This window comes from Pygoscelis adeliae, unplaced genomic scaffold (genome assembly GCF_000699105.1).
Source record: "Pygoscelis adeliae isolate BGI_AS28 unplaced genomic scaffold, ASM69910v1 Scaffold628, whole genome shotgun sequence".
Lineage (NCBI taxonomy): Eukaryota > Metazoa > Chordata > Aves > Sphenisciformes > Spheniscidae > Pygoscelis > Pygoscelis adeliae.
In genome coordinates, this window is record NW_008825408.1 from 307,273 (window position 1) to 330,046 (window position 22,774).

Here is a 22,774-nt window from a genome sequence, read left to right on the forward strand (position 1 = left end):
GAAAAATAGTAGTGTAAAGCAGAGTCCTCTAGCTCCTAATGAGATCATTAGACTTTTGCATCCCATACTACAGGGAGGCAGCTGTCTGAAAGGCTGATGAATCTGTAAGTGACGTGAATTTGAGGATTACTGAGAAACCCACTGAACTGAATGTGCAATTTCTCCATAGCTATGATAGCTGAAAGCCTTTGCAGTGTTAGATAAAGTGAAAGGTTATGTTGAATAGTAATGCAAGTGTCTAGTTGTTAGGGGTGATCTTAAGGATGTCCTTTTCAGAAAAAAAAAAATCTGTTTGGACTGTTCTGCTGTATAATAATAATAACAGCTGTGTGTCAGCTTTGTAATTATTATGTCAGCTAGTTTAAATAGCTTGTCCATGTTAAGGCATTTCATTCTGAGGACAGAAATGTGTAAGTTTCAGGAAACTAACTGGTCTGTGGTTTCACTGCATTGAAGCACTCCTCTGCATCTTGCACAATGTCTGCTGGGTAAAGTTGTAGGTATGCGTGCAAAAAATTCAGCTAGGAGCACTCGAGAAGAAAAGAAGGTAAAAGCGGAAAAATACATAGTGGGTAGGGGGAAAGAAAGAGGGAGGAAAGCAAAGAAATTTGTGTTAGTGCTGCCTTCTCAGCAGTTCCAAGCTCTTCATGAAACTCACTTGGAGGCTTCAGCAGCCTCACATATAACTTCATTCCTGTTTTGTATTTCAGAACCTCTTTCACCATCTCACAGATGTGCAAGGGAATGGGGTGGTGAAGATCCCTGATGCCAAAGGAGATGATGCCTGGAAGGTGTATTTTGATGAGACCGCTCAAGAGATCGTGGATGAATTTGCAATGCGTTACGGCATTGAATCAATATACCAGGCCATGACGTAAGATGCGTTTCGTGTGATCTTTAGTGCCGACAATCAGTATAACTAATTGATGTGACTGTTAATATTTAGAAGATGGAATGTGTTGGTAATGGAAGGCTTGGCAGTGACAGCTGCTCCTTCTGGGGCTTACTGTGAGCAGGAAGAGACTGCCTGTCTCTGAATCACTGGTTTCTTCAAAGCCTAGAAATTAATGTCTGACAAAGTGCTGGAATTAAGCATCTATCTGAACAAGTTGCATGAGCACTTTTAAAACTAATTCTAAGGAATTACACCAACTTCAGTAGTGTAAATGACCATATTTTATTATTGATAGCTGAGCCGTTCCTGTTTTAAGACTCTAAAATCTCTGTTTGAGCACTCTTCTATTAAAAAGATATTGCCCAAGAATCCCGCTGAAGATTTCTGATGTGAGAAGGGATGAGGTTTTGTGAAAGTGTTTGCCCTACATGTGTGTTGTGGCAATGGATACAGTCCTTTGAAGTCGCTAATTTCCCAGGTGCTGCTGAAGGCATTTATAGGAAGTTTCAGTAACGGAGCCACTGATTTAACCTCTTTGGAGCTAGGCTAATGCAGTTCTTGATCTTCAAAGAGCATTTTCCTTGTCACTATACTTTTACTTGGATTTCAGATGAGCCATTCTTCCTCTTAAAGACTGATAGTGCTATACTTAGCTCATTTCTTATTTCAAATGTAATATTAAATATAGCAGAGAAAAGTGAAATTTTTCACATTAGAAGCTGAAAGTTTTGGGGTCTGGGTCCTTGGATGAGTTATGATCTGTACTTATGTCACCTTGAAAGCACCTTTTCTGCATACTGATTTAAACCAAAGTGGAAAAGAATTGGAAGGTACCTCTGGAGGTCTAGTCCTTGCTTCTAACTCGGAACTTGGACCAGACTGCTCAGGGCCTCTTTTAGTTTGTTGAAAATGTCCAAGGATGGAGGTCCACCACCACTCTGGGCTCCTGTCCTCAGGCTGTATTACTCTGGGGAAGAAATTCCTGGTTGAAATCCAAATTGGAAAATCCTGCTTTGAATTTCCTATGCTGTAACTGCTGCATATTGCTGCTTATCTTTTAGTCTTCCCTCTGAAAGGATTTTGGCCTGGCTCAGTCTTCTCACTAACCCTCCCCTCTCTGCTAAGTAGTCAAGAAGTTGATTAGAACCCCACTCCTCATGCCTTCTCTTCTTCAAGCTAAACAAAGCCATTTTATGAGTCTGTCTATATTTACCAAGTGCCTAAATGACCCAATTGGTACATAGTTATCACGTAGCAAGCAAGTTAACGTTCAGGCATCAGTATCATGTTTGTCTGAAATACTGACTTGTGAATTCCTGTGAAGTTCTCTCACTGGAGCTTTTTTGGTTATAATCATTTGTAGGTTAACTAGCACAGAAGCTAGTGTCTGTGATGAGTCCCTTAGGGAGAAAGCTACATTTAGAAAATAGTTCCCAAATTTAGTTTGGGAGCTCAGTGCGGATTACTGCTTAAAAAGGACTGCTTAAAAATGGCCCAACTCTCCTGTCTGTTGGAATGAACTTTACTTGCCGTGTCCCATAATATCAGACCTCTTAAGCTCTGATTTTTTTTTTTCCCCCCCTTATGTCTAACAGATTTTCTTTGATCAATCATTTCACAAGCCTGGATGCTTCTGGCATAATTTTGAGATTTCCTGCAGGAAGGTTCCTTGCACTTTAATGAGAGCAGTTAAATGGGAAAATGCAAATAAGTGTGCAACGCTTCCTGCAGGCTGGAAGGGTTAGCCCTAAGGAATCACGTATCAGTGCAGCACAGAAATATTAGCGTGTGATCCCACTGTGCTTGCATGCTTTCCATTTGCTGCTGCCTCATGTCACCTCAGAACCTGTGGCTGCCTCAAGTGGCAGCAAATTATATAGATTTCCTTGTGTCAGGCTTGGTTCTAGGAATTGGCATCAGCACCCAGGTTGTCATCTAAGTCACAAGCTGTTGGCAACAAATAGTTGAGAAGCTATTTTATGATCTGGAAAGGGCTGTAGTGAAGGGATTTCTCTTGTTTTGAGCATATCTATTGTCTAGATGGCATCTTTCTGAAAAAGCTCTGAGATGCTGGAGATATACAGAAAGGGAGAAAACATAACTTTCGTTTGTTCATAGTGCCAGCCAGAGTAAGTGGGCTATTAAAGGGACAGAGTCAAGTTGTGCTACACAAAAGAGATGAGAATGACTTACAGAACTGTCCTTTTGCAGGCATTTTGCATGTCTCTCCTCTAAATACATGTGCCCAGGCGTGCCAGCTGTGATGAGCACCTTACTTGCCAATATCAATGCTTATTATGCACACACCACTGCCTCCACAAATGTGTCTGCTTCGGACCGCTTTGCAGCCTCCAATTTTGGGGTATGTTTGCATGTTTGGTGATGTTGCCTACGGTGCTTCTGCCTTTCAGTAAATAACTTGTTCTGTTTAAGGAACACTAAATCTATGAGGAGTTGGAAGCTGTGGAGCTCTTCTAGACTAGACAAAGAGAATGGTTTTATTGTCATCATCCTCACACGTTTTAGGTATTAATCAGCATAATGCATTGTGATGTTTATTCTTTATGTTCAAATTACACTGGAGCACAGATGGTATGGAAATGAAACAGTAATACTAAACTCTGCATGGTGATGCTGTTGATAAAATATACTGTGCAATGTGACCGTTTCAGAACATTGTTTTTAAAAACAGCAACTGCTTTAAGAAAAAATAAACAAAAAAAGTCTGTCCCCCTAATGGTTAAAATGTTTTTTGTATAACATGTGGTGGAATAGAGCGTGCTGGAAAAGTATTCGGAAAAGCTCGTGCTTCCCGTCAGACTGAAAATTTGTAGATTGAATGAGGAGGTGTTCACAATGCCAAACCAGAATCTAGCAGAGACACCTGACCTCGAGAAGATAGTCACAAGAAGCCTGTAATACTTGTCACTGAACTAATAGATAAGATCTTGGAGCTGTGTCATTGCTCTGAATTACACCCTTTTCTGCCTGTTCCTTTATTCATCTCTGAATAAATATTTTCTCTTAAATATAAGTTTGGTGCAAATTGCAGACTAGAAATCAGAGGGGTTTTTGTTCTGCCTCTACTTCAGAGTGATAATGGAGTATTTTTCTGACAATTCTAATGTTACACAGACTTCAGAAATAATTACAGTATAAGAATAAATCCAAGAATCGAAAGAAAATACTGTTTGCACAATACCATGCATTCATATTGCTTCCTCCCACTCTCCTGAGATCTGACACAAATTCCCTGATATCCTGCTGCTTACTCTGAACATCGATTGGACAGTGATGATATCCGAAGTTTATTAGTGTTTTCTGCTCCACAGAAAGAACGATTTGTGAAGCTTCTGGACCAGCTTCATAATTCACTTCGGATTGATCTCTCAATGTACAGGGTGAGTGGGAATAAACAGAATCCTTTCAGGCATTCTGGTGGGCAGAGGGGAAATGCACCATTTGGATTTCTCTTAGATTTCTAACCTTTTGGGTACTCTGTGTCTTAAGGAATTGTCATGACAAGCTTGTTGCTCGAATACACCATTTTGTTTTCCTCATGGATAGGACTTAAATCATGTTTGTTTCTTCCATTATAATTTCCTCAAGACTTCTGAAATAATTTAAGGATTGTGAACTATGCTGATCTCTGATACTCTCCCAGAAATGCAAGTTGGATTGGATTAATTTGAATTATTCTTATCAGCTACTGCAGTATCATCTACAAAGGAAAAACAGACTTGTTCTCCCCTAATGAGACAGAAATCTTTCAGAGGACCTGCAGCCATGTTGTCACTTTTTTCAGGTTTGGCAAACTCGAATCACTGTCCCTGACTCTGGATCTACAAGATGTGCTCTTAGGTTGAGATCCCCCCCACTTCAGCATATTGGGAAGAGATGAGTTTCAAATGTTGGCTTCTGTCCATCAGGCTTCTTAAACCCTCTAGTTTCTTTCTTTGCTACTCCAGAGTCAACATAGTCTTATCATGTGACTTGGCTTTTTTTTTAATTCCTTGCTATATTATTTTAATTAGTGACTAATTCACTGAAAAATTTAAAAATGGTGAGCTTTGATTTTATTTATTTATTGAAAAGTAGATCCTCTTCTGGTTAGTGCATTTATCTGAAACACAGTAAAACACGCAGAGGAGAGAAACACGAGCCAACTAAGAGGAGAAGTACATTAGGAAGACAAACAAAATGGACAAGTGGCAAGGTGCAAAAGAAGATAAAAGGAGTGTTGTGTAAAGAGCTATTCTAAAACTACATTAGTAGTAAGAGAAGGTCTAAAGAGAGCACTGATCCACTGAGTAGCAGAGGGAAAATTAGCAACACATAGCAATAGGAATCTGTAGTGGTGATGCCTTTTTTGTTTGCTTGGTCTTCAATAAAGCTGCTTTCTGGTGGCTAATGCAACTAAACCTTGGACAAACAAATAAGATCTCATGTAATGGACCAGGAAAGATTTGTGTAATTTAAATAATTTAGATGTTATCTAATTGGCAGTATATTTAGAGAAATTGCTGAAGAAATTCGGGAGCTCTTAGTAATTATTTTAAGACCCCTGAAGGGCAGGTTAAGTTCTGGAAGAAAAAGGTGTTAGTTTCCAGCTTTCAAGACAGGAGGTGGCAATTTACAACTTAAATTACCAAGCTTAAGCCTCCCCCTTCTCCTAGTTTAATCAAGCTATTTGTAAGCACTTAAAACAATGAATAACCAGCAGTGTGGACTTGTGAAAAAGAAAGCATCAAACCAATGCCTGTTCTTTGCAGGGCAGGATGGCGGGTGAGGAGGGGAGAGGTGGAGCCCTCCAAAGAGTAGCTCCAAGTCACCCTCTGAATAATTATTTTGAAAAGCATTTTGTGAGCAAGTGCAGTTATTCTGTACGCATGTCAGTTCTTTTTATTGGTTGGTCGCCAGCTGACAATAAGCATAGAGGAGGTTGAATTTCAATATAGATAATGTTATCTTTTCCTGATTATTATTCCTAATCAAGAACATGCATTCAGTCTCCAACATTCATCCAATGGTTTGTGTTTAAATCTTGACCCATGGAAGTCTTCCATTTTGGTAAATACCCTGAGTGCCAGAGAGTCTGTGTGTGGACAACTTAACTTTCAAAGGAGAATTGTCTAGGAATGAGCATCTGCAAATGACTGTAAAGAGCATTAAATGGATTGCAGTGGATAGCTGAACTGCACTAATACTCAATTGCTGTCAAAAGGCAGCATATTTTTCTGCAAGTCCTCAGTAATACATGAAAACTTGTTCCCCTCTGCCCTTTTTACCTTTGTCTCTAATAATTTTGGAATGTGCAAATACGAAGAGACTATCCAAGTGAAGGTTGCCTTTGCTGTTTTACTTGCAGCAAAACCAATCACATCAGCTTGAATGTAAGAACACACTGAGGAACATAAACGCTTGTAAAAGACACAGGAAGGAAAGACTGGGAATGTAGGAAAGGGCAACCAAGAGTGCCTGAGGTCAGAAAGGGAACAGTCTCTTGCAAGTAGCAAAGCTTGCTGCATTCAGCATATACATTTACATGCATATATATACATACATACACACACACATATGTATCATGTCTGGAAGGGACAATGAGACTTCTAACTTCAGTGGAACCCAGAGAATGGAGAAGGAAGCTATGGCTGTGGACAGCGGGGTGGTGGGCAGAGTATGTAAAATAAATGCATTAGAGCAAAGGAGGCACTGAAGGATACATGCTTATCTTGGCAGATTGGATCTTATAGGGGCCTGAGTGGTTACAGTGACTTCTTACAGGGAACAGTGCTCATTTTCCCCTCTCAGTCCAGTTTATTTCTCTGGAAAGGTTGCTAATATACCACAGCTCTTGGTGTCTCAGAAGAGAAGCCAAAAACCAAGCGTTGAGTGCAGAAAGGAAAGGGCCCACACAAGCAACCTCAGGCGAGAGGCTATTGCTCCCTGCCTGCTCCTTCTACAGCCAAGGAGAGATCTCCTGCTGCCGAGGGTTGTCAGTCTCCTGGCATCCACAAACTTTACATTCATATGAGAAGCTATTTAATTAAGCAAACAGATAAGCTCCTGCAGCAAAAAGGCCTTATTTATTGAGCATTGTTTTGACTGGTACAAGCTTCTCGAGCAGGAAATGTTTCCAAGATACTTTCCTTATTTAGCACATGCTTGAAGCTTTGCATGGATCCGACTGTGCTTTCCAACAGGATTTCCCTTTTTTGTCGACAGAATAACTTCCCAGCCAGCAGCCGTGAACGGCTGCAGGACCTGAAATCTACAGTGGATTTGCTGACCAGCATCACTTTTTTCAGGATGAAGGTAATGTTGTGGGTGGGGATGGGAATAGGGCCTCTGCAGTTTTTGCCACAGGAGTTGTTTTCCCATTTTCAAACCATTGTTTCATGTTGTGCTTTAGACACTTAAGGAAAATTGAGATCATCTGCTGACCATGTAATAAACATCCACATTTTATCTTTACTTCACTGTATTTTGCATCATGAGATGAAAGTAGTTTTTTCCCTGGGATTCTTCAGTCATAAATACGGCACAAAATAATGAAAAAAAAAAGAGGAAAAAAGAAAATTGTCTGGTTTTAGGAAGCTAATTTACTTTTGTTAATAGCATTAGGCAGCTTTCCTATAAAACTGTCTCCAACGTTTATCAGTCACTATCAGTCACTACCATCTCTTCACCATCTTTTATCCAGTAAATACTTTAAATTTATTTCTTGGAGGGTAAGATACTGAAATGGAATAGTATCTCTGAGTAGAAATCCAAGAGAATTGTTATGAAAGCTAATGTGCTGGTTCTGTAATTAAGTTTATTGTTCTAGCAATGTGTAATGAGATTTTTTTTTTAATTCCTGATTTTTGTTTCTAAACTTTTTAAAAAATACTGTTGTAAGTTAGCACATGTCACTTCGTAATTTTTATCTTATCAAAAACAAAGCAAGTCTTTAATTTGAGCTATTTCAGGAAGTGCTTAAAATTTTACTCTTAAGCCCTAGGGTAAACGATGTTTTAGAACTTTATATTGAAAGTGTTCATTCAGACAATATGTCTGTATTGAAAGTTTGTTTTATAGAAATACTCCGAAAAGTTTAGAGGTAGTGACAATATCAAAATTGTCTCAGGTTGTAGTTTTATTCGCAGGGTGATGCCTGCGTATCTGTTTAGTTTAAAGTAACCCTGCAGTGTTTTTCTAAAGCAATGTAACAATGAAATAATGAGAAGAGCTGTTGTTGCAAGAGGAGAAGGCGTATTGGTTGGCATGTCCCTAAGGATTCTGGTGTGCTTTAAAATTCAGTAAACCTTGTGAAGAAAGATGTCCTTAAAGAAAGTTATTGTATTTAAAGGCATGCAAGCGTTTGGTCTTCAGCAAGACTTTCCAGATCAGATGTAATGTGCTCCACTAGTCTGTTGCATGTTCTTCCAGTGTTTGAAAAGATTGCTCGTTGGCTTCATAGCAAAATCCTATAAATTTAGCAGAAATTGTGTGTGCTTGGCTCAGACTGTACACATACCAAGCCACATGATTTATTTATTCTGAAGAATCTTCCTTGCCACTTCAAAATCTCTTTTATGCTCCAAATGATCCTGTGGAGACATAAGTGTTGTCACTGTTGTTTTATGCCTGTGGAGAGCGACCCGTTCATGTTTTCAGGTCACTGATAGCACAAGTCGCTGAAAGCACATCCACCAAGTCCTGGGTAGTTCCCAAACCGGTGACTTGTTCTTTCCCTGTTTGATTTATGAACAGTGCTTTGTTTGACTCTTTGTTGTCTCCTTGCCAGGTCCAAGAGCTGCAGAGTCCACCCCGAGCCAGCCAGGTAGTAAAGGACTGTGTAAAAGCTTGCCTCAACTCCACCTATGAGTACATTTTCAACAATTGTCACGAGCTGTACAGTCGCGAGTACCAGACAGATCCTGTGAGTAGCTGATAAGCGGGCAGAAATCCAAGTTTCTGATTTTCTCAAGATAATAACAAGAATACTAATTGATATAAAAAGCCACACAAACAAAATTATGTGACTTGTTGTCTTCTGAATGCACAAAATCTGTAATCAATTAATGAGCACTAATTAGTAAGTGGAGGACGATAATTGTTTTACACTAACTAATTACAATTCGTTTTGCCAGCCTCAGCTACTTTATTTCATGAGTGGTTATTTGTGAAGGGAGGTTTAGATGCAGCTTTGAGTGAGCAAAAGCCAATTAGAGCAAATATAGACTGATTAAAAAAAATGTCTTTAGCATAGATAAACCTCAAGCAGTGAAATTTTATCTTGTTTTCTAGCACCCAGTGTTCTGCACTGGGCTTAGGAGGTATCTCTAGACACAAACAGCTTTCAAATCCATGAGAGCTCTACTGGCCACTCTGCACTAATGCACATACAATGTGTCAACATGGATATAGTCATCAACCTGGGTGCCTAAAAAGCAAGTATTTGGAACAAGCTTAGAGCAAATGATGTCTCAGCAGGTCTCCTGGAGCCTGACTTGCTCTTGGCATGGTAAATGACAAGACAGGGATTATTTAGGTTTGAGGCCACTGGTAAGCAACATGGTTTGGCATATTACTGTGTTTTGCATTAGATCACGCAAGTTGCCAGCAGACAATAATTTTAAGCTCTTCAGAAGAAAGGGTCCACAGGTAATTAGTGTTTGGAGTTTGTATCGTGATCTACATTTGTCAGCTTTTTCTTTCCCCTTTAAATTTACACTGGTTTTCCAACGGCTTCCTTCCCAGAACAAAAATCAGGACCTTCCTCCTGAGGAACAGGGCCCCAGCATCAGGAACCTGGATTTCTGGCCCAAGCTCATCACTTTGATAGTTTCCATCATAGAAGAGGATAAGAATTCTTATACCCCAGTCCTGAATCAGTAAGAATCTTCCATGTCCTGTATGGCTAATGCTAGTCTCTGTGTGCTCTGCTTTATTTGTTAAACTGCTTTCTATCTCTTCTGTCACTTGTGTATTTATAGAAGTACTTATCTTGTCTGTCTGTCTTTCTGTCTTATCTGTCTCTGTCTATATAAATAACTCTTTTTGATTGGGATGGAGGAGTTTCAAAAGGTTCAGTTACGATGGCGTTCGAGCACATACACCCTGATTATTACAATCCTGAACTCAGGGAGGCACCTGAAAATGGGGTGAGAGTTCTTTTGGCTTTTTCTGATGTTGAGCAGTTCTGGGATGCAAATTAGTGCACACAGTGCTGCCGTGGTGACAACACCTTACGCTGTGATTTAGGAATGTGGAGTTCAGTACAGCACTGGGAGATTGCACTGGGTGGGGTTGGCACAGCACTGGAAAGGAACCTGAAACCTGTCTGTTTAACTGGTGGATACTCCTCCAACAGTCCCACAGGGCAGGAGAGAGAGAGATATCTGATGAGGTATTATGCACAAAAAGCTGGATTATGCCCTAGTGATCGTTGATTTAACATGGCAGGGACACCTGATTAGTGTTCACCTGTCAGCCTAGTAACCCTAGGAAAAAAAGGGGGAAAAAAAAAATATGGACAAGAAAGGGGAAAAAGGTGCAAGGGCATTGAGATCACATTCCCAGAATTATTGTATGCACCTGTTTTAGGAGAGACATCCAGGGCCAGACTTCGAGTTAAAAACAGTCTCAACAGCAGTGTTGTTTTCAGGTTATTTAATCTATGCCACAGAGACCAGTCCATGATCTCCAATTTCCACCTGGTCATTTATCTAGGGTGAAGGAAGCATGTGTAATGTGGAGCTTTTCAGCTTGTAGTTTAGCTCAGAGCTGAATAAAGAAGAGCCCTTTGCTCTGATATATGCCAAAGCCTTTCCCAAATGTCCCCTCAGGTTTCCTCAGGAGCTTGCTGTTGGCAAGATCAGCGCGGAGGTGATGTGGAGTCTTTTTGCCCAGGATATGAAATATGCCACGGAAGGTAAGAGAATTCCTCACTGCTGCCAGCTGACTTGTTGCTGATCTCTTGTTCTCCATCCATTTGGTGTAAATGAGGCTTAAGCACATTAGTAGCACCACTGTTTGGAGCAGGGATTTCTAGTGGTTTGTTTGCGGACAGCTGCTTTATGGGTGAGAATTGAGGCTGAGATCTGCATGAGTTCTAGACCTGTGTGTCAGGCTGTGTTGCAAGCTGTTTATTGTTATCCCAGCTGGTTTGAAATCAGAAGTTTACCTTGGCCTGAAGATACGATGGCTTAGATCAGCAGCAAATTTTTTCTGCAATGTACAATGATAGAAAGGGCTGGAGAAGTGAGTGGACTCTGGGTTGTGCCATGGCTGTAGTTCCCTGGATGATACAGCATAGATGGTCTAAGCCTTTGGCAGAAACGTGCTGTTAGAACAAATCCTGCTGCAGACATCTTAATTTTGAATTAATCTTTGCATAATTCCACCAGACTCCTAGTAAAGAAGAAATTTTACTGTTTCTGAAAATGAGTTAGGCATGCAGAGCCCAGCAAAGTCCCAGAAAGGAATTCTACTACTTGCAGTACTCTTCTGATGGTCAGTTACAGTTTCTGAACTTGGTTTTAGTTCTATAAATTCCTTTGCACAATGTAATCAGCTTCTTACAAGGTTAAGAGACCATCCAGCTCCCACAGGCTCTGCAGCTTTGGTAGCAGTTGTTTTCACAGTATTTTGCAGGGTCAGGCTTTAAGATCATCTATAAGGTGATATTGTGATAAAGCAGAAGTGCCAGTGCTGCCTATGGCATGCTAGCTGTATTCATATTCCAAAACCAAGTCAAGTTACTGCTTTTGGTCACTCACAAAATTATGCTCAATCCATTTGCCCCCGGTTTGATCTAAGCTCACTCCTATGAGTGACAGCTGAGAGAGTTTCCTGCATTTTGTTCTTCGGGAGCAGTCTGTGGGGTTGCTCTGTAAGTAAAGAAGATTGACTCCATCTATTTCTTAGTCTCTGTCAATGCAACAGGGGTAGAGACTGTGCTGTGGGGAGACACCCTTTGCCAGCTCTAGGCTTGAATTCAGCAGGCTGCAGGTCTGGATGAAATGTTCTCACTTCTGTGTTAGGAACTTTTTATATACGCTTGTACCCCACAGTGCCTTTGTCTTGTGAGGTCATGTTGATGCTAGAACAGACACTGGGAAGAAGGACTAAGACCTACTAACTGTGTTGAAGAGTCTCTTTTATAGTGACTGTCACTACTTGCTGATGTGTTAGAGATAAGGCAACTGTGATAACTTCATGTTCACTTTCCCTGGAAACTGTTTGCTCCTGCAAACATTTTGGCTCCCTTTTCCATTTTGTCCTTATTTACCCCTGTGCACTCACCCTCAGGAATTTATAATGCAGTTTGCTCTTCTATGTGTTGAAAGTGCTATATCTTCTTCCTTTCCCAGCAGCCATGAGAATTGGATCTCTCCAGGTTTAGTTGCTGACTTTTCCTAGGATTCCCTTTCCCTGTTGCATCCAAAATGCAGCTGCGAGAAGGTTACTGATTGTGTGTGTGAATTTGACTGTCAAAGGGGACATGACTTTGATTTTAACTCCCCCCCCCCTTTACCTGGCTCTATTTGCTTGCCAGTGCCCAAGTTAACTTTGCCTCCCAGGTTTTCTCTGTTTACGTCTCATACTGTGTCCCCTTTGACTCTGTTCTCCCTGGTGAATCTGGGCTTATTTTAGCTTTTCCTGACATCCTTCTTCTAGTCACTTGTGAGCTTCTTGAGACAAGGATTGGCATAATGTTTCCACCCGTGAGTTCATCAGTGCATAGCAAATACTTGCTGAAGGAGCGTCCCTCTTCAAAGTATTTCTTGGTGAGAAAAGTTGACAGAAAGGCAGCTGATGGACCAGGAAGGGTTTGCATTTTGAACGAATGCTGAAAAACTGCACAGTACATGTATTTGTACTCTAGCTGTGCAAGTCCTGCAGGAGGGTTGAACGATGATAGAGTCTGTTTTGGTGTATGTCTCTTCCAAATATATATTCAAGGAATCCTCAGGGTGCAAAATTCTGTTTGAGGCAAGTGTGATTCTTCACTGCTTTGCTCTCCAGAAACTTATGAAGATAACCTTTATAACAAGCTCTACAATAATTTAATTACAGGCCTTACTACATGTATTTCAAATAGAGATGATTGGATTAGTTCACTGCATTTTTTTTTTTCAAATGAGGGGAAAAAAGGGATTAAATGAAACAGATTAAGTGGTGGGTTACTGTCCTCAGCTCTTGGCTCTGTCATTTCTCAGTTTGAGTTGCTAATTTTTCTACCAGTTTAACTACACCAAGAGTTTTGTATTCCTGTCTTTGGCAATTTGTAGAGTAATCCCTGGGTACATTTCTGGTATGTATCTCCATATCTCCAAGATCTGTATGTGACAGGAGCTCTCTGCAACAAAAGCTAATCTGTTTTGTGGAGATATGTGCACATGAACCCAGAGTATAATACTTGCTCCTAACTTTCTTCATGGTGTTTTCCCCTATGTTCTGTTCCTAAGTTCTGGATAACATGAGCTCATTCACCTCACCAAGTGGTAAGTTCATGCTCCTTAGCAGAGTTTATAGTTGTGAGTAGGCAAAGACTTTCATCTGCTACCTGCAGTTTTAGCACTTTGGATGTAGTTGCTAATATTAGCTTTAGTGTCCTGTAGTTTTATGCCAGTGATGAGCAGATCTGCAAAGATGATGTGGAAGACCATACTGCTGCTGCAGAAATGGAGGGTATATGCTGCTTAGGAGACTCCTGTTCTGACTGGTCACTCCAGTTGTTGTTTGACGGTACCCAATACACTGGAGAGTTCTGGGTGAGAGCCTCTTTGCAGGGTCCCAGGCATTAAGCTGTAAATAACATCTGATGGAGAATAACTGGTGAGGTCAGAGCTCTAGTTCATGTATGGCTCTATTCCTTCCTTCCTGGCTGAGGTGACAATTGAGAGTCTCTGGCCTTTTTACTCTGCAGTGGGAGTAAATTTTCTTCTAGCTTAAAGGGCATGCGATGGCTTTGGTGTAGAAAGAGTGCGGGCCTGGCTGTGTGAAACTGCCCTCTCCCTCCTTCCTGCCTAATGCTTCCGCGTTGCTCTCCAGTATGCAGTGTGGAAGAGAGTTGGGAGGCTGAGGTGGGAGATGGCTTCTCTGAGTTGGAGAGCAGTGCCTGGCTGTGTGAGTTATTTTCCTTTTTCCTCACGGGTGGCAGCTAATCATGCCTCTCCCAGCTGGAGCTTACCCCCGTGTGCACTATGTAGCCTGTGCAGGGCAATGTATAAATACTAATCCTTTACTAGGAAGACATTAAAAGACAGTAATAGAAAATCAGTGTCATCCTTGAGAGCAATGGTTCATCTTATTTTGGACGCATCAGCATTAGGAGAGTTGTAAATTGGAAGCATCTCTAATAGGAAGAGAGACTGAGTAGACTTGGCGGGCAGGATTGAAATAAATCATTCTGCCACATTCTTACTTCTAATAAGGGGAGGAGGATCAGACGCACGCACAGACGCCAGCCGTCCAAAGTGTTAACACTTCAACAGCCTCAGTACCTGTTAGAGTTTCTTTGCAGAAATTCAGCATTATTTGCTAGAAGTTAACCCATGGAAAGTAGGCTGACGATCAAGAAAAATATCCATGGATTAAGGATGTGGTGGAAGTCCTGTTTTCTGCCTGAAAAATAGAACTGGACATGGCACTAGAAAGTGTGCTGCTAGGAAGCAGTTCCCTGTTAATGCCTTAATAATATGGCTTCAGTGACCCTAAAAGCTCTTCTCCAGAGGAGACTGTTTGCAGATGAAATCTGCTGAGGAAATGTGAGAGACTTACAGAACCCTGCGGTCTTTTCAGGATAAAACACAGCAGTTGCTGCAAAATACCTGTGCACTCTTTCACTGTTGCTGCCGCTAAGCTCTTTAAAAGTCAGCAGGTTATAAAGCAGATCAGAAGTGTGCTAAGACTGATGGCTCCAATGCTCTTCACTTTACTTTTTCTAAAATGGGTTTTCAAAATATACCTCTGGCCGATGTGTTTCCATGTCACCTTCAGGTGCTCCTAAACATTTTCCTTTACAAAGAAAGCAGCTGATCAAACCCGTGCAGGGTCCGTTGAAGGGGGGAAGGCAGATGGTATGAGCTGTTGGGGATGAGAGGGGGGGTTTGTGGCTTTGTTGGCTTTCTTTGTCCTCCAGCATGTTTGAGCTGTTATAGTTCACTTTTGTCTTTTCTCTGTCACAAGCCCGACCTTTCTTTCGCATACGTAAAGTTCTCTTTTATGGTGGTAAGACCTCTCCTTCTTTCTTTTACTTTCCTGTAGTTTTATCCCCTTGGTGTCAAGCCTCTCCTTTACTGCTTAGATGGCTAGGTAGTCCCAGTAGCAGACGTTGGGCTTATGCTTCTGTGGCTGCTTTGCGTCTTCCTCTTCTGCAACTTAGTAGTGTTTTAAATGCCCTAAAAAGCAGGAAAAGGCTTGAATTACTTGCTTTTAGTGCACTGCTTAATTTTGAGGAAATAAATCTGGTTTGAGTCCTTTTTACCTCCAAGTCAGACGTTCCCTCTGCAGGAACAGCCCTTTCCCCATGCGGGAACAGCACCTGGGTGGCAGCGCATATCGAAGTTAATGAAGTTATAATTGTCCATTGATTTCCTCACTCTCACAGGGAGCTAAGCAGGCGCAGTTATTGCTGTGTTTGTTTCCAGTTTAGATCCACAGAGAGCTTTGCATTTTCTTCTGCAGCTGTTCTTGTGGGAGGTCAGCAGCTCAGACACTGAGTATACTCATACCTCCTTAGAGCTCAAGAAAGATACTAGATTTACTAATGTAAAACATAAATGGACTTTTCTTGGCTCCAATACAAGCAAATTCACCGTGGAGAGTAATAGATTAAAGTACATGTGAAATAGTAGCACATGTAAAGTAATTTGTCTATCGAACCACCACCCCTGGGAACTATGTGTCTCAGATATTGGGCATTTTAATGTCTTTAAAACAAAGGTTGGGTTTCTTTTTTTTGAGATTGTTTCTGTGTCGATCTGCTACATGTGGATTAGAGGAAATCTGTATTACACTGTTACAGAGGTTTGCAAACAACTCACTGGAGTGTTCCGCTGCTTGGGAGTTGACTAGGCTTATGGAATAATTTTGCATGAAAAGTTCTTTGGTTTTTGTGTCTTCAATTGGATAATTCATAATTTATTTGACCTTTCTTCTTGAGCATGTTGTTGAAGCTTCAAGAAAGATGTGGAAGTTTCTTAATATTTTGAAATAGTTGCAAGAATTCACACTTAAATGAAAACAGATGATGGTATTGCAAGATAAGCTTGCCTGTCAGGTAACGGATCAGAAAGCTGGGGCCATTTTACATCATTAAGACGTATCTTCTGCTGATGAATATCTGTAGCATGAATTGCTCACGTGTGCATATATCTACCCAGTTACTGGATACTTGTACCAAAGTCCTAGATTAAAGACATTCAAAGTTAAGAGAAAGACTTCCACTTTTTAACATAGTTGGATCCTGTCTACTCGTCAGCAGTGATGCCCTTGGAAAGTTACACCAATAATGCGGTAACTACATAAAAGGTAGGAAGACAAGTCTGAAGTCAAATTTTGGGGGGAAAAAAAACTGAGTCTAAGCCAAATTCATGTATGTTTTAGTCTCATATCTCACACTGTAGTCATGGACTAGCAGCTTGCTGTGGTGCTAGAGTGAACGAAGAAGCCTGGCACAAAGTGTATTCATGCTGTTGAAGCATGGCAGAAGAAGGAGATGGATACGGACAGGCAGCACTAGGGAGTGGCGGTGTAGAATTGGTCAGCTGATAATTCAGGATCATAGCGCAGGCAAAAGCTGGCTGCTGAGTCCACTTAGCATCATGAAAAAGGAATTAATTTTATTCTTTTCAAGGAGGATTTTGAAGAAAAGCAGTGCAAAAGAAGGAGCTGCCTGTGTAAGCGCATGAGGGATGGCTTGGGAGAAAGCGTTGAGATGCTTTTGAGAGAACTTAAGAAGTAGTTTAAAAACAGGGATTGTGGGCTGATCAGAGGTGGGAGTCAACTGCTGAAAGATGGTAATGTGGATGTAGGCTGTGAAGGGCCTTGAGAGCGAAGACATGGAGCATACATTTCTCGTGAGAAAGGGGAGCAGTGGTCTATGGAGATGATCTCTGCAGAAACGTAGGCCTGAGTGTGGCAAGTGTTTTAGCAGCGTAGGGGTGTGGGAAGGGTTGTGTTGTGGAGGTATGTGCGTTATACAGGGAGGAACTGCATTGTCCCAATATAGCCTGGGTACAAAAACATAACGAAACCTGGCAGGAGGAAGAGACTCAGCAGCAGGTAGCTATCCATGAGTTGCTTCAGTGGACTGTGCTCAGAAAGGCAATACAAATAAGAACACAGTTGCCTTCTGAGAGAGAAGTGTCATGAAATTTCTCCAAACTGGGGATCAGGGAAGGCTCCAGCTCCTGTGTAGCTTGTTTGAACTTTCTTGTGATTCACACTGTCAAACTCTAAAGAACTTGATTCTTTCTGCTCTTTCTTTTAGGGGGTGTAGTGTAACATGTTGGTATTGCCTTTGTTTATATCCAAGAATGAACACATTTGCTCTTGAACAGATTCGCTCTCCTTGTTTTGTTTCCTGCAAAGATGAAATCTGGACTGTCATATGTTAAATGGAAAGGCCGTAAGAGATTGCTCTATTTTTACTGCTTTGACAACCAAAAAGTCTTTAACAAATGGAAGTTTAGTTGGAGCTACAGAAATAAACTCCAGAGCCCCAAAGGTCAACCACCAAGAACCCCTGCCTGCTGCCAAAATCCTGTGTCGTGAAGATTTTGTGGCTCTATAGGTGCTTCATCCTCAAAACCATTGCAGACCGTGGACATGCTTTATAAGACCATCCTGTGCCTGATGCAGTGATAGCGGTAAATTCAGACCTGACTGCTTTTTTTCCTTCTTTACAGAGCATGAGAAACACAGACTGTGTAAAAGTGCAGACTATATGAATTTACACTTCAAAGTGAAGTGGCTGTACAATGAATATGTTCGCGATCTGCCTGCCTTCAAGGGAAAAGTGCCTGAATATCCAGCGTGAGTGTGTTAAGTCTCCTATAGTAAATCCCCACTGTGCATCTCCTTGTGTTACCTTGAGGGTGGTCATTTGGTTCTCACGTGGCTGCCTTCATGATACACCATTTCTTCACTCCTGATTTTCTGTGTTTATGTGCATGTTTGTCCCTTCTGGTGTTCTGTGCCTCTGTCCCTGACACAATTCAATCCCTTGTTGTACAGTATCTCCCAAGAGCTCAAAAGCTTTAGCAATGGCATGGACAGTCTTTAAGCCACTTTGTGCCTGCAGTGTGGGCATTGGTCAATTCTTGAACAGCAGACTTTTGGATGTATGCTTACATTCTTGTGTTAATAGATACAGCTTTATCTGTATGTATGTCTGTATGTGTGTGTATTAATGTCATGGATACACAGACAACAGGATTTGTGAGTAAAGAGAATGTTCTCTTTTTTTATTAAGACCAGGTGGTTTCGTTGGAAGCATCAGATAAGCGGTTGCTCTTAAGCTTTAAGTGATTGTTCACAACTTTTATTTAACTTTAAAAGAGCAGCAGTAGATTTCAGACCTGAAGAAGGTTTATGAGCCCAAAAAGTTGTCTGAGCAACCTGGAGAGAATACTGTAGCTAGAGTCCCATGCTTGGCCTAAGGCAAGAGCAGGTGTGCTGTTTCTGACCAGTGTTTAACTCGTTTTCAGAGGCTTTCGGTGATGGTTGCTCCACATTTCCTTTCCCTGTGCTTCACTGTTACCCCTCCACTGGGTTTGGGGGTTTAACACACTCCCCTTTCTCCCACTCCAAATCTTTCTTGCTTCAATTTGAGCTAGTTATATCCTGCCTTACCAGCCTGGGCATGGAGAACAAATTGTTCCTGTTTGACAAGAGTAAAATGTTTTTCTCATGTCCCTTCCCAGTCTTCTGCTGGTTCCCAATTGTTCCTAGCTTTCCTTGTAAGTGCGGTTTACTCACCTCTCTCCAGCTGGTCTGTGTCTGGACATACAACACCCAGACTTAAATACTGATGTTTCATCTAGGTGTTGTCTTGCATTGCCTTGCAGGCAGTGCTGCTGCTTTCGCACACTGGGATGATAGCAGCCTTCTTTTTTTTTTTCTTTTTTCCTTCAATGGTATTGTTGACTAGTGATGCTTCCAGTGGGCCACAAACCAGCCCCCAGGAACCCTCAAAAGAGTGTCCAAGCTGTTCTTCCCATCCTGTATACGACTGTTCACTGCTGTCTAAATGCAGCACTTTGCACTTGCCCCTCTTGAAAAAACCATCTTGCTTGGACTGTGTTTCCATTTTGGCATTTTGAATTCTCTTCCCCTCCTGCGGTGCACGCAGTCCCTCAAGCCTCGTGCTAACTGCACACTAGTAAGACTTGAGGCAGTTGGCGTAATTGGTCAGCTTGGGCTATGGGCCTTGCTTAACAGATCAGGTCAGCAAGAGGCATTAACTCAGTGAATAGGGTGCTGGAGTGATAGTCTCGGAAGCCCTGTTCTCTTTGCTGTGCCTCTGAGTCAGTGCAGTCTCAGGCGAGCCGTCAGATATTCTTAATCTCTCTTTTTCTCCTGTGTAATCTGGATAATGATGTTCAGTTTCATTCTGCTGTCTTTTGCAGACTGTTCTGCTCTGCTGGCCTTTGTGGTAGAGCTTCAGTGCTCATGTACATTTGCAGCCGCTGGCTTTGTTACTTCACTCTATAGCCACATTGTCAGACACAGGTGATGTTTATTTCAACCATAACCTTCACCTGTCATGAAATATCCCCTTGGTATCAATTACAGCAATGTGGTCTTGTCCTTTGATTTGCTTCATCACAAATATTTTTAGTCTTGAAGCTTCTTTAAACGAAGGAGTCCACACATCAGGTTTGCACATCAATAAACTTTATATGAAACCAAATTGCTGCTGTCCGGAGAACAGCTGAATTGTTCATCTACTTGACACACAAGAGGCTATCCACAAACTCGCTTTTCATGTTGAAACTATGAGAAACCATGTTTCTGATAGCCTTCAGATATGATTGAATAAAGTGAAGGCTCCAAGGTATTGAAGCCAAAGTATTTATGGTCCCCTTACTTTCTGAAATTCAGCAGCAGTTTCTGAATCTGAAGTAGCAACATAGCTGGGAGTGGATCTTCAAAACTTCCTCTCTTCACTTTTTAGCTACCAGCTAAAAGCTGTGAAGTGTCAATCTCTGAAAAAACTCTAGCTTTTTAGATGTGTAAAGAAGTGTTCTATGTTTTGTTTTATTACTGATGTTAGCATGCAGCTAGCATTGTAGCTGTACTGGAGACTGCCTCCTCTGTGGTGGGAGAACGCATTCTTCCCTTTGAAATCCTGTCTTATTCTTCTGGCTCACTTCATCAAACATAGTATTTATTCTTTTGCTCTTTGAAACCTTGCCTGCCTTCTTGCCTCTGTGCTTGCCAAGGGCCACAGGATGTTCATTGCGTACACACATGCATCAACACAGCAAATGAACAAGATTAACTCACCTGTAAAGTCTGAGACCACAGGAGCCAGGCTGATGGACGAGCTGAAATTGCAGCCTTTTGTGTTACATTACTGTTGTGCAACCAACAGAGGTAAACTTTCATTTAGTCACAAAGGACTGCTCCCTTTCCCGGCAGGCAGGACTGAGGCATATTCTGTGCAAACCTCGTTTGGAGAGGTTGGCTGTGCTGTCTCGAGTCAGGCTGTGCTGACCCCTGCAAGCACAGAATGTCTCTGAAGCAGCACCGTGAGCCTCTCTGCCTTGTGTGCTGGTGCATGAGTAATTACAGTGTTTGCTTCGAGATCAATAATTGAAGCAGATGAGGAAGAAGATATTTGCCTTATAACAACATTTTGAAGCTATTTCTGCATGAAATCACATTATTTTTATTAGTTTCTGTGCTAGATAATTTTGAATATCGTTTTGGATATGTTGCCTTCGTAGTCCTCAAAGTCCACCCTCACTTGCTGAGCACCCCAAGACCTGATAGTAAAACCCTGTAAGTGGTATTTGGATTAAGATAACTCTAGGTTTGTGTTACAGCTCAAAGCACATTTTGGTCCTGAATGTGCCCAGGGACTAGGAGTATTTGTAGATGACTTACATCTCTTGTGTTTTCCTGCCAGCCAATGAGGGACAAAGTTGAGGCTGGCTTTGCAAATGTAGTTACAGAATTTCCTGACCTGATCCAAGGGATTAACTTTGCACTTAAGCATTCATATTAAACCTCTTTCTGGAGGTAGTGCATTTTTTTTATTTGGAGGGGAGGTGGTTGTAATTCCCCTCCCTACCCCCCCAGTAGTACCTTCTTCCTTACTACCTTTGTTTAGCCAATTTGGTAAGACAGTAAAATACCTATGCACTTGATTTTGTATGCCAATATATGGTAGCCATAAAAATGGGCAGTGACTGTTGTCAACAGTGAATGGCCCTTTCTTATGGAAATGGCACAATAACTAAGGATGAATGATAATCAGGAAGTAGTTCTACTTCTCAGAGTGAAAATTGTGGCTTCTGGCACAAACAAGTAATCCTCCCTGTACATGGACCTATGTACGTGACCTTCACTATGACATGTGAAGCAGTCAGCAACTTGCAGCCTGGGAACTGTGAAAGAGGTCTAAGATGTGTAGTTGGTTCCTTGTAAACTGCCTGAGTTCTTTTCTAAGGATAGAGCTGTTGCTTCAAAATATGCTATTGTAATTAATAACTGTTGTGGTTTAACCCATCAGGCAGCTAAACAACACACAGCCATTTGCTCACTCCCTCCCCACAGCAGGATGGGGGAGAGAATTGGGGGAAAAAAAAGTAAAATCTGTGGGTTGAGATAAAGACAGCTTAATAGGACAGAAAAGGAAAGGAAAATAGTAATAATAATATTGATAAAAGAATATACAAAGCAAATGATGCACAATGCAATTGCTCACCACCTGCCGACTGATGCCCAGCCAGTCCCCGAGCAGCGGCCCCCCCCGGCCAGCTTTCCCCAGTTTATGTACTGAGCATGATGTCACATGGTATGGAATGTTTCTTTGGCCAGTTGGGGTCAGCTGTCCTGGCTGTGCCCCCTCCCAGCTCCTTGTGCACCTCCAGCCTTCTCAGTCGGTAGAGCATGGAAAACTAAAAAGTCCTTGACCAGTGCAAGCACTGCTTAGCGACAACTGAAACATCGGTGTGTTATCAACATTGTTCTCACCCTAAATCCAAAACACAGCACTGTACCAGCTACCAGGAAGAAAATTAACTCTATTCCAGCCGAAACCAGGACAATAACAAAATGTTGAAAGCTCGAGAAACTTGCAGCAGACTCTGAAATATGCTTTTAAGAGCCCAAAGTGCCGTTCAAAAGGAATTTTTCCAGGACGCAGGAAGTCCATAAGTCTGTGACAATGTTTCACTGCTGCTGTCTATATTAAATAGGGCTGCATAGACAGGTTGGTGTTGGCATTTAACACTGTTGCTTACAATTTCCAATATTAGCATTGATGTGCTTTATATTTTGAAGTGTAGAGAGTATTTAGGGCAATCTAGTACGCTTTGTCTGTGAATTTGCTCTTGATCTCCCTCTCATGTCTGGCACATGCTTTCATGTTCTTTGCAAACTCAGCCCATAATTAGCACAATCTCTGTGAACACAGCTGCCTGTTTAGAGGAGGCTGTACTCTGTGAGGCTCGTATAATAATCTTTTGTGTGGACTGAAATCACACATGGACACTTTTTTCCCTTATTTGTGAATGTTGTTTAGTAATGTTTGAAATTAAGATTCAGCTGCGGTATGTTGGCACTTGCACACAACAAATCCTAGACAGACATTTAAATAAAGCTGTAAGTGCTATGTTGTTGCTTAAACACAGACAACCATGCCCTCCCCCC

The 22,774-nt window shown here is 41.6% G+C and overlaps 1 protein-coding gene across 1 annotated transcript in view; it reads left to right on the plus strand.

Annotated features, from left to right (window-relative positions):
* UNC13B (unc-13 homolog B (C. elegans)) overlaps positions 1-22,774 on the plus strand; it is a 238,762-nt gene that overhangs the window by 178,690 nt on the left and 37,298 nt on the right. Inside the window, exons 21-28 of the mRNA XM_009330423.1 lie at positions 711-874; positions 3,107-3,257; positions 4,228-4,296; positions 7,121-7,210; positions 8,685-8,819; positions 9,641-9,774; positions 10,729-10,814; positions 17,800-17,926. Coding sequence (XP_009328698.1) covers positions 711-874; positions 3,107-3,257; positions 4,228-4,296; positions 7,121-7,210; positions 8,685-8,819; positions 9,641-9,774; positions 10,729-10,814; positions 17,800-17,926 — 956 coding nt within the window. The remainder of the gene's footprint in view (positions 1-710; positions 875-3,106; positions 3,258-4,227; positions 4,297-7,120; positions 7,211-8,684; positions 8,820-9,640; positions 9,775-10,728; positions 10,815-17,799; positions 17,927-22,774) is intronic.